A 12,368-nucleotide genomic window follows, 5' to 3' on the forward strand; every position below is an offset into this window, starting at 1 on the left:
GGGGTACAGAACCCCCAGAACATGAACCCTCTGCAGCCATGTTATCCTCAAATGCATCTGGGACATCATAACCGCACACGGCAGAATCAGCCCCAGACCCATCGCCCCCTGTAGCTGACATGATAAGAAAGCGTAAACCACGGGCGACAGTACAATATCAGCAGATATAATACCTAACACAAACCCTCCGTGCAGTGTGACAGCACAAACAAACAGAGGATTTCTGAGGTAAAATGTGACTGAAAAACACAGAGAAAAATACAAAATACGTATATCCTGTGAAATACCTATATTATCTAATAACCCTGACGCACAGAGCCCCCTCAGGTTACAGAATATAGGGATAGCAGTAGGAGTGAGATACAGCTATATGCACACACACAGAGTCACATGTACAATGCAGGAATTATGACAAACAATAAAACTGCACTGGACTAGCAATACTATTACTGAGTAAAGCTATGTATATAAACAGATATATCAATGCACAGTAAAAACTGGATGAATATAACAGGGTACTTGTACTAAATAACGCTAAAGTATGCACTTGTTCTTAACTAACACTGTCTAAACGACATGTAGAATACTTAAGTGTCCTGTAAATGCCCAGCGCTGATGATGCAGGCGCTTTACAGAAGAGGCATCACCCAGCAGTCCCAGAATCAGCGCAGCTGTGTGTAATGGCGCCCAAACGCTGACAGGGAGTGAGGGAGACAGTGAGATGCAGCTCCAGGGCGGGAACATTTACTCTAAATAGTGCCCAGGGGCTGGGGGAGGGGCTACAGGCCAGAGCCTTATCCCCCTTGCTGTACTTCACCAGCGGGTGCTGCGGACCTTTATAAAAATGGATTATAGCCTAATCCGACCTTTGCCCTTGCCCTGGTGGTCTAGTGGGGTCCTAATGGCCGCGGGGGATCACGATCTCCAGCGGGTCTCGTCTGGGGGACCCTCTTACCTCCTCCCTGAGTGCGGCCACGCGATCCCGGAGAACTTCGCTTAGTGTGTGTGCCCTGGGTGAAGAACCGGAGCCTCCGCTGTAAGTACCCGGCAACCAGGGACGCGGGAGTATACAGCGCCGCTGGGGGAGGTGATGGAGCTGCAGCAGGATATATCAGAATGATATCTAGCACTAGAGTGCCTCTGCTGCAGCCCTTGAAGTCTTCTATCTTCTTTAAAATAGCTCTCCTTAGTGCTGCACTGCAGGCACCAACTTACAAACTGAGCTCCTGTGCACGGAGGCGGGGTTATAGAGGAGGCGGCGCTGAGCATCTTGGGAACAGTCAAAGCTTTTAGCCTGTTGGTGCCTCGGCTCAAGATCCTACTCTACACCCCAATGTTATTCCCTGTGGAATACCAGTGTACCCCGAAATGTGAAATTCAATTATTAAAGAAAAATTTAACAATGTATTTGTATAAAAATCATCGTTATGGTAGATTTACCGTTGATATCTATTTCTACTGAGTCCACAGGATCACATTGGGATATGATGTAGCGACAGCGGATTGGCACCAAACGATCAAAGCTTTCGGCCTCCCAGAACGCAACAGGCCCGTCCCTATATCCCCGCCTCCTGGCTCAGGCAATTCAGTTGTTTTCCAACGCTCAAGGCAGGAGCATCATAGAGAGCCCTAATCAGACGAGATGAACACACATGCACACACCTTCGTAAGCAGAGGTTAGTAAGTGAAAGGATCCTCAAATCAGGTGCATCAGGGTGGGATCCCTGTGGAGTTAGGAGAAATACAGTTATCAACGGTAAGTCTACCATAACGATTATTTCTCCTGCAGGGTCCACAGGTTATCCACAGGATAACATTGGGATTTCCCAAACTAATTTAGTGGTGGGGATGCTCCTGATTGGACAGGAGAATCCTTCGCCCGAATTAAGCTTCCTGAGAGGCAAAGGTATCAAAGGCATAATGTCTAATGAATGTGTTAATGGAAGACCATGTGGCTGCCTTACATATCTGTTCTGCTGAAGCACCACGTTGGGCTGCCCATGACGGACCTACCTTACGAGTAGAGTGAGTAGAGACATTACAGGGAACAGGGAGATCAGCTTGAGAATATGCTTCTGAAATAGTCATTCAAAGCCACCTCGCCAGTGTCTGCTTGTCAGCAGGCCATCCTCTCTCGTGAAATCTGTAGAGAACAAAGAGTGTGACTGTTTTTCTGATGGCACTGGTACGATCCACGTAGAGCACGGACTACGTCCAACGATGCATCTCCAGCAGAAAGGTCCGGCCCTTGGAAGGCAGGGACTAAAATTTCTTCGTTAAGGTGGAATTTAGACACCACCATAGGAAGACACCCAGATTTGGTTCTGAGAACCGCTCTATCTGGATAAAAATAAATAAATCAGAAAGAGAGGGCAACATAACAATGGGGGTCATTCTGACCTGATCGCTAGCAGGCTACTTTTAGCACTGCTGCGACCAGGTAGTAGCCGCCTACAGGGGAGGGGGGATTAGCTGTGCAGGGCTGCAATCCACTGTGCAGAGACTGCAGAAGCAAAAAGTTTCTGCAGTCTCTGCACAGCTCAAGACTTACCCGCTGCGATGATCCTTCCTGGAGCGGACGTCAGGATCCCTCCCTGCATTCAGCCGGACACACCTGCATTTTCTTCGATACTCTCAGAAAACTGTCAGTTGCCACTCCCTGGCCGGCCTCTTCCTGTCAATGTTCTTGCGTTCGCTACTGCAAACGCTTTCTTTGTTATTCTCGTCGCTGCCTAGCGACGTGCATGTGCAGTTCTAACCCATTCACACGTCTTCGAAAAACTGCAGCGTGCGAACAGGTCGGAATGACCCCCAATGCACCTAAATCTGAAACTCTTCTAGCTGAAGCAATAGCCAGTAGAAAGAGAACTTTAGCTGTCAACCACTTAAAATCCACTTGTTTTAGTGGTTGAAATGGGGCAACTTGAAGGGCTTTTAGGACTAAACTTAAATCCCAAGGCACTGTAGGAGGAACAAAAAGGAGGTTGAATGTGCAAAATTCCCTGGAAAAAAAGTGTGCACATCCTGTAGGTTAGCAATTTTCTTTTGGAACCATATAGTCAATGCTGACACTTGTACTCTCAAGGAAGCCACCCTTAGACTTTTGTCCATTCCTAACTGAAGGAATGCTAGGACTCTGGAAACTCTGAAAGACCTATGATAAAGTTTTCAGTCACTGCACCATTGAATATAGGCTTGCCATATTCGGTGATAAATGCGAGCTGAGGAAGGTTTCCTTGCTCTGAGCATTGTTGTTTGAATTACCTGTTGTGAGGATCCTCTTGCTTTAGGATGGAGGTCTCAAGAGCCACGCCGACAAAGGCAATCGGATCCAGGTGCTTCTGATAGCAATGACCTTGAGACAGTAGACTTGGACGTTGAGGGAGTAGGAATGAAGCATCCATCGACAACCTCTGCAGATCTGTGTACCAATGTATTCTGGGCCATACCGGAGCCATTAGTATCACGGCACCCTTCCCTTGCTTTATCTTTCTCACCACCCTGGGTAATAAAGGTGATTGGATGAAACACATAGGTGGCGATTCGAAGTTGATCATTCGCTAGCAACTTTTTGCAGCGCTGCGATCAGATAGTCGCCGCCTATGGAGAGGGGGGGGGGGGGTGTACTTTAGCATTGCAAGTGTGCGAACGGTTTTGCAGCAGACGGCACAAAAAAAAAAAATTGCCGTTTGAGTAGCTCTGGACTTACTCAGCCGCTGCGTTCACTTCAGTCTTTTTGGTCCTGGAATTGACGTCAGACACCCGCCCAGCAAACACTTGGACATACCTGCGTTTTTGCCAACACTCCCAGAATACGGTCAGTTGACACCCACAAACACCCTCTGTCAATCACCTTGCGATCGGCTGTACGAATGGATTCTTCGTTAAATCCATCGCCCAGCACGATCCTCTTTGTACCCGTACAACGCGCCTGCACAATGCGGTGCATATACATGCGCAGTTTTGCAGAGAATTAACCTGATCACAGAGCTACAAAAAGTTGCTAGCCAGCAATCAACTCGTAATGACTTCGATGGGCCAGATGAAAGTTCCATCTCACCGACAGGGCATCCACAAAGATCGCTTTGGGATCCTTTGTTGTTAACCCATATGCAGGAATGCCATGAGATCTATCTCTGGTAACCACCACTTATCTACCAGAATTTGGAAGACCTCGGGGTGTAAAGCCCATTCGTTTGCATGAATGGCGTGTCAACTGAGAAAATCCGCTTCCCAGTTTAGGACTCCCGGAATGAACACTGCAGACAAGGCTGGATGATGAAGTTCTGCCCACTTTAACGTGCGACTTACCTCCTTCATTGTGTTTTGGCTGCGAGTTCCTCCCTGATAGTTGAAGTACGCTACTGCCGTTGCATTGTCCGAGCGGATTTGGACTGGTTTCCCCTGAAGGACGTCCTTTGCCTAAATAAGTGCCATATATATGGCCCGACGTTTCAAAATAATTTAGTGGCAGGCAAGTCTTCACCCATAGAGGGAGAATAGAACGTTTGGCGAGCAAAGCGAGCCACCGTGTCCGCAGCGTGGAGAGCACAGCGAGCAGGACAGGATGCCGCTGTCGGCCTAGTGACAGCGGGCATCCGTACGCCGAGGTCCCATACCGATCCCTTCTGGTCCAATATGGTTTATTTGCCATAGGACATACAGTGAGGCAGGGAGTAACGGCAGAAACACATTGCACTGCATGATAACCAAATAATCAAATCCTAATACTTTACCAAGATATACCACTGTTAACAATTACACAGATTAGAGGGCACGTGTTATCCTTCATAAATCTTGGCTCTTGCGTGTTTTAGATCATATATGATCAAAAACATGCAAGAACCAAGATTTTCAGATATCTGATGTATGCCCTTGTTCCCGCCAAGTTCTGGTCTGAGAAAATATGTGTCAAAACTGAGCTATTCATCTCTAACACAGATGCCATATCCTTGTAATAGATTGTGAGAGATAGAACATTAAGCAGATGTGGCTACACAAACCTTCCTTCATTTTGAACATTATAGAAAATATTAATATCAGCAAAAAAGATGATCCTTAGTACTATTTTAATAATGAATAAGAAAAAAATAATAGCCCACCTTCAATTTATATTAATTATGGCTGTATTAAAAAATATAGACCTGTGCTTCAAAATATCATTTGCATTTGTGTTTGTTGAGATCAATGTCTGTATAAAGAGAAAGCGTACATGCTTTATAGAAACAGCAACTTACCCAGATATAACTGAGACACCTCTAATGCACTTCCTCCCAATGAGCCATTCATATGTTCATATAGCTCCTGTGCAGAAGAAAATAAATATCAATTGTTTCAAAATATATACAGTCATTATTATGTAGCATTTCCCTTCTTGACTAAACAAATACACTGAAGAAAAAAGTTTAGCGTTAAAGAGATACATCATACAAATATTACAACATACACTGATCAATAAAAAAACAACAACATTATTTACTAGCATACACACACTAATATATATATATATATATATATATATATATATATATATATATATATATATATATATATATACATATACATACATACATACATACATACATACATACATACATACACAGAGACCGAACTGTATCTACTACACATCAGATAAGCTGTTTTTACATTATTTTGATGTACGGGTATTTGCTTTGTTTTTTAACAATTAAACTGGTGTTAAAACTTTATTACACTATTTCGGCTACCTTCTTTCTTTTCATTGGTGATCATTGAGCATTAGAAGTACCATGAGGTTCTGGAGCTGAAGGGAGAAATCTATCCAGTTCGGGAATTCCATTTTGAGAGCGTGCGATTTAATTAAGTGGTTAACTCCACTCATGATGGTACTTGCGTTTTTCTAAGGGTGTTATTGAACTGGTGGAGGTTTTCATTTGAAGGATCCTAATATACTGCACTAGTAGGCGCTATTTTCACCTTCTTTCTAGATTCATCAAAACAGACCGACTGAACACCGGTCACCTGGATTACGGCTGCCACCCTGTCAGAGGGAGTGTGGATTGGAGACAGAGAAATTGGACATAACCACTGTCCCTGGACTAATAGGCCCTACACACATGCCGATTTTTTTGAAAGATATGAACCATCTCGTTCATAAATGAACGAGAACTCGTTCATATCTTTCAGTGTGGAGGCTCCAGCGATGAACGATGCGCGGCCCCGCGCTCGTTCATCGCTGATCCCCCGTCGGCTGTGCATGCAGGCCAATATGGACGATCTCGTCCATATTTGCCTGCACTTCAATGGAGCCGCGTGACGGGGGGAGTTAAGAAACTTCACTCCCACCGTCACTGCCCCCCCCCCCCCGCCGCCAGGGTCGCTCGTCGGCCGTATCCGCCGTCGGGCAGCTCGGCGGCGGATCGGCATGTCTGTAGGGCCCATTAGACTCTCTTTATTTTCACTCATTTGGTGTAGCGCTAAAGTACCACCTTTTCACCGATATAGATATATATATACATATACACACTGCTCAAAAAAATAAAGGGAACACTAAAATAACACATACTAGATCTGAATGAATGAAATATTCTTATCAAATACTTTGTTCTTTACATAGTTGAATGTGCTGACAACAAAATCACACAAAAAATAGGATTTTGGTACTTACCGGTAAATCCTTTTCTCCTAGTCCGTAGAGGATGCTGGGGACTCCAAAAGGACCATGGGGTATAGACGGGATCCGCAGGAGCTTGGGCACACTTAAAACACTTAATCTGGGTGTGAACTGGCTCCTCCCTCTATGCCCCTCCTCCAGACCTCAGTTATAGGAACTGTGCCCAGGAGAGACGGACATTTCGAGGAAAAGCTTTTTGTTTAAACTAAGGACTACAAACATACCAGCCCACACCACAAACATACCGTACAACCGGAGTAACTTTAAACCAGATAACAGTATGAATTAACACCAGCAACAAGCTGAAACAAGAAATACACAACCCGTATATAAATTAATTTAACCAGCAAGAAAACACTGCAAGTAATAGTCCGCACTGGGACGGGCGCCCAGCATCCTCTACGGACTAGGAGAAAAGGATTTACCGGTAAGTACCAAAATCCTATTTTCTCTTACGTCCAAGAGGATGCTGGGGACTCCAAAAGGACCATGGGGATTATACCAAAGCTCCAGAACGGGCGGGAGAGTGCGGACGACTCTGCAGCACCGACTGAGCAAACGCAAGGTCCTCATCGGCCAGGGTATCAAACTTATAGAACTTAGCAAAAGTGTTTGAACCTGACCAAGTAGCTGCTCGGCAAAGCTGTAACGCCGAGACGCCCAAGATGAGCCCACTTTCCTGGTAGAGTGGGCTTTTACTGACTTCGGCACCGGTAGTCCGGCCGAAGAATGAGCCTGCTGAATCGTACTACAAATCCAGCGTGCAATAGACTGTTTTGAAACAGGATGACCAATTTTGTTGGAAGCATACAAGACAAACAGCGCCTTTGTTTTCCTAGCAACAGCTGTCCTAGTGACGTAGATCTTCAACGCTCTTACAACATCCAGAGATTTTGGAATCGCCACAGCTTCCGTAGCCACCGGGACCACAATAGGTTGGTTAATGTGAAATGAAGAAACCACCTTCGGCAGAAATTGTTGAGGAGTCCTCAATTCCGCCCTATCCGAATGAAAAATAATGTACGGGCTCTTATGAGATAAGGCAGCCAACTCTGACACTCGCATGGCAGACGCCAGTGCCAATAGCATAACTACATTCCAATTGAGAAATTTCAACTCAACCTTATGCAAAAGGTTCAAACCAGGAAGACATGAGAAACCGTAAGACTACATCAAGGTCCCATGGAGCTACAGGAGGCACAAACAGAGTGTTGATATGCATTACTCCTTTCACAAAAGTCTGAACCTCTGGGAGGACAGCTAACTCTTTTTGAAAGAAAATAGACAAAGCCGAAATCTGCACTTTGATGGAACCCAATTTCAGGCCTGCATCTACTCCCGCCTGTAAAAAGTGGAGAAAGCGACCCAAGTGAAAATCTTCCGCAGGAGCCATTTTAGACTCGCACCAGGAAACATACTATCTCCAAATACGGTGATAATGCTTCGCCGTAACCTCCTTCCTAGCCTTAATGAGAGTTGGAATGACCTCCCTGGGAATACCATTACGAGCTAAGATCTGGTGCTCAACCTCCAAAACGTAGCCGCGGTAAGTCTGGAAACACGCATGGACCCTGCAACAACAGGTCCTCTCTTAGAGGAAGCGGCCAAGGATCTTCCACCAGTAATTCCTGAAGATCCGGGTACCAGGCCCTTCTTGGCCAATCTGAAACGACGAGAATCGCCTGAACCCTTGCTCGTCGAATGATCCCCAGTACCTTTGGAATGAGAGGAAGTGGAGGGAACACATACACCGACTGGAAAACCCACGGAGACACCAGGGCGTCCACTGCACTGGCTTGGGGGTCCCTTGACCTGGAACAATACCTCGGGAGCTTCTTGTTGAGACGAGACGCCATCATGTCGATCAACGGAATTCCCCAACGCCTTGTCACCTCTGCAAATACCTCTTGGTGAAGAGCCCACTCTCCCGGATGGAGATCGTGTCTGCTGAGGAAATCTGCTTCCCAGTTGTCCACTCCCGGTAGGAAGACTGCTGCCAGAGCGCTCCGTGTAGTTCTGCCCAGCGAAGGATTCTTGTGGCCTCCGCCATTGCCGCTCTGCTCCTTGTTCCGCCTTGACGGTTTATATGTGCCACCGCTGTGATGTTGTCTGACTGTACCAGGACAGGTCGACCCTGAAGAAGGCTTCTTGCTTGCAGCAGGCCGTTGTAAATGGCTCTTAACTCGAGAACATTTATGTGGAGACAGGCTTCCCGGAGCGACCATTTCCCCTGGAAGTTTCTTCCTTGGGTGACTGCGCCCCAGCCCCGGAGACTTGCATCTGTTGTTAGAAGTACCCAATCCTGGATACCGAACCGGCGTCCCCCTAGGAGGTGATGATCTTGTAGCCACCACAAGAGAGAAATTCTGGCTCTGGGAGATAGACTTATCTTCCGGTGCATGTGCAGGTGAGACCCGGACCATTTGCTCAGCAAGTCCCACTGAAACACCCGGGCATGAAACCTGCCAAATGGAATGGCTTCGTACGCCGCAACCATCTTCCCCAGAACCCGAGTACAGTGATGGATTGACACACTCGTCGGCCTCAGAAGTTCCCTGACCATAACCTGCAGTTCCAGAGCCTTTTCTTCTGGAAGAAATACTTTCTGTAAATCCGTGTCCAGAATCATGCCCAGAAAAGGCAGCAGAGTGGTCGGAATCAACTGAGATTTTGGCAAATTGAGTACCCAACCGTGCTGTCGTAGAACAGAGTGACAAATATACACTTCTCAGCAACCGTTCCTTGGACCTCGCCTTTATCAGTAGATCGTCCAAGTACGGGATTATTGTAACCCCTTGTTTGCGAAGGAGAACCATCATTTCCGCCATGACTTTGGTGAAAATCCTCGGAGCCGTGGAGAGCCCAAACGGCAACGTCTGAAATTGGTAATGAGAATCCTGTATCGCAAACCTGAGGAAGGCCTGATGCGAAGGATATATCGGGACATGTAAGTAGGCATCCTTTATGTCGACTGACGCCATAAAATCCCCCCCTTCCAGGCTGGCAATTACCGCTCGAAGGGATTCCATCTTGAACTTGAAAACTTTTAAGTATGGATTGAGGGATTTTAGATTCAGAATTGGCTTGACCGAACCGTCCGGTTTCGGCACAACAAAGAGGCTGGAGTAGAACCCCTCCCCCCGCTGGGACGAGGGAATGGGAACAATGACCCTCTGTAGACACAATATTTGAATCGCTGCCAGCACCACCTCCCTGTCCGGAAGAGCTACTGGTAATGCAGAAATGAAGAACCGGTGAGGGGGTATCTCCTGAAACTCCAGTTTGTATCCCTGAGACACAATCTCTAGGACCCAAGGATCCAGGTCTGATTGAATCCAGACCTGACTGAATATTCGTAGACGACCCCCCACCGGTCCGGACTCCCCCAGGGAAGCCCCAGCGTCATGCGGTGGACTTGGTAGCAGCAGGGGAGGACATTTGGTCCTGGGCGCCTGAGCCTGCAGGAGGCTTCCTTCCCCTTCCTCTACCTTTTGAAGCGAGGAAGGACGAACCTTTTCCACGCCTGTATTTATTGTGACGAAAGGACTGCATTTGCCGATGTGGTGCCTTTTTCTGTTGTGTGGGAACATAAGGAAGAAAAGAGGACTTGCCCGCAGTCGCGGTCGAGACCAGGTCAGCCAAGCCGTCCCCAAACAAGACGGTACCTTTGAAGGGTAACGCTTCCATAGCTCTCTTGGAGTCGGCATCAGCGTTCCATTGATGGATCCACAACTGATATCGACATGGCATTGGTTCTTGAACCCAAGAGACAGACGTCCCTCGCCGCATCCTTCAGGTAATCTGCAGCGTCCTTGATATAACAGAGAGTCAAAAGAACATTATCTTTATCAAGGGTATCCATATCATTAGCTAAATTCTCAGCCCATTTAGCAATAGCACTACTCACCCATACAGACGCCACAGCAGGTCTGAGCAATGCACTTGAATTAGCGAAAATGGACTTCAAAGACGTCTCCAGCTTGCGATCCGCCGGATTCTTGAGAGCTGCCGTGTCAGGGGACGGAAGCGCCACTTTCTTAGACAAACGAGATAGAGCTTTGTCAACATTTGGAGACGCCTCACATTTTTCCCTGTCATCAGAGGGGAAAGGATACGCCATGTAAATTCTCTTGGGAATCTGCCACCTCTTATCCGGCGACTCCCAAGCCTTTTCACAAAGAGTATACATTTCATGAGAGGAGGGAAACTTCACGTCAGGTTTTTTTCCCTTGAACAAACAAATCCTTGTTTCCTGTTCCGCAGGTTCATCAGAAATGTGTAAAACATCTTTTATAGCCACAATCATGTACTGAATACTTTTAACTAACCGTGGATGTAAAGCAGCCTCAGTGAAATCGACATCGGAATCGGAGTCCGTGTCGGTATCAGTATCTACCACCTGAGTAAATGGCCGCTTTTGTGACCCGGATGGGGTCTGAACCTGAGACAAAGCCTCTTCCATGGACTTTTTCCACACCTGCGTCTGTGACTCAGACTTATCTAACCTCTTTGATAAAGAAGCAACATTAGAATTTATATTATTGAGCAATGCGAGTAAATCAGGTGTCGGCTACGTTGACAGTCCCACATCTAGCCCCGCATCCGCTCCCCCAATAACCTCCTCTGGTGAATAACATTCAGCCTCAGACATGCCGACACGTAGTACCGACACACAACAACACACAGAACGTCCCAGCTAGGTGACAGGCCCACAATGAAGCCCAGATAGAGGACACAGAGGGAGTGTGCCAGCTCACACCCCAGCGCCCATATAACCAAGAAAAGATATATGTACCCAGCGCTGCTTTGTAATGATAATAAGCACCACACTGCGGCACCCCACCCCCCCCCCCCCTTCTGAATATCTCCCCGTTACTTGTCTGAGGAATGTGGACGTCCCGGCAGCATCTCCCTTCAGCCGCGTGTTGAAGGAGAAGATGGGGCCTGAGCCGCGGGACGAAGCTCCGCCCCCTTCCCGGCGCGCTTCTGCCCGCCAAATTTAAAAATGAAATATGCCGGCGGGGGTTTCTGGAAACGGTGCCGAGGCACTGGAAAGCTCTCTGCCAGCCCCAAAATTCCAGTAACATGCTGCCCAGGGCGCGCTGCGCCCCCCCCCCCCCGACAGCGCCCTGCACCCAGTAAATACCGTTGGTGATGTGTGTGGGAGCATGGAGCACAGCGTTACCGCTGTGCTGTACCTTCCGTTACTGAAGTCTTCTGCCGTCCTGAAGTCTTCTGATCTTCTCATACTCACCCGACTTCTTTCTTCTGGCTTCTGTGAGGGGGGTGACGGCGCGGCTCCGGGAACAAGCAGCTAGGCGCACCAAGTGATTGAACCCTCTGGAGCTAATGGTGTCGAGTAGCCGAGAAGCAGAGCCCTTAACTAAGAAGAAGTAGGTCTGCTCCTCTCCCCTCACTCCCACGCTGCAGGGAGCCTGTAGCCAGCAGGTCTCCCTGAAAATAAAAAACCTAACAAAGTATTTTCTAGAGAAACTCAGGAGAGCTCCCCTAGTGTGCATCCAGTCACTCCTGGGCACAAAGTCTAACTGATGTCTGGAGGAGAGGCATAGAGGGAGGAGCCAGTTCACACCCAGATTAAGTCTTTTAAGTGTGCCCAAGCTCCTGCGGATCCCGTCTATACCCCATGGTCCTTTTGGGAGTCCCCAGCATCCTCTAGGACGTAAGAGAAATTATCAATGGAACTCAAATTTATTAA

General features: G+C 47.5%; 1 protein-coding gene across 1 annotated transcript in view; it reads right to left on the reverse strand.

Moving 5' to 3' along the window:
- Positions 1-12,368, reverse strand: part of AVL9 (AVL9 cell migration associated) — a 245,175-nt gene that overhangs the window by 82,893 nt on the left and 149,914 nt on the right. The window contains exon 6 of the mRNA XM_063922557.1: positions 5,238-5,304. Coding sequence (XP_063778627.1) covers positions 5,238-5,304 — 67 coding nt within the window. The remainder of the gene's footprint in view (positions 1-5,237; positions 5,305-12,368) is intronic.

Source organism: Pseudophryne corroboree, chromosome 5 (assembly GCF_028390025.1).
Source record: "Pseudophryne corroboree isolate aPseCor3 chromosome 5, aPseCor3.hap2, whole genome shotgun sequence".
NCBI classification, from domain to species: Eukaryota; Metazoa; Chordata; class Amphibia; order Anura; family Myobatrachidae; genus Pseudophryne; species Pseudophryne corroboree.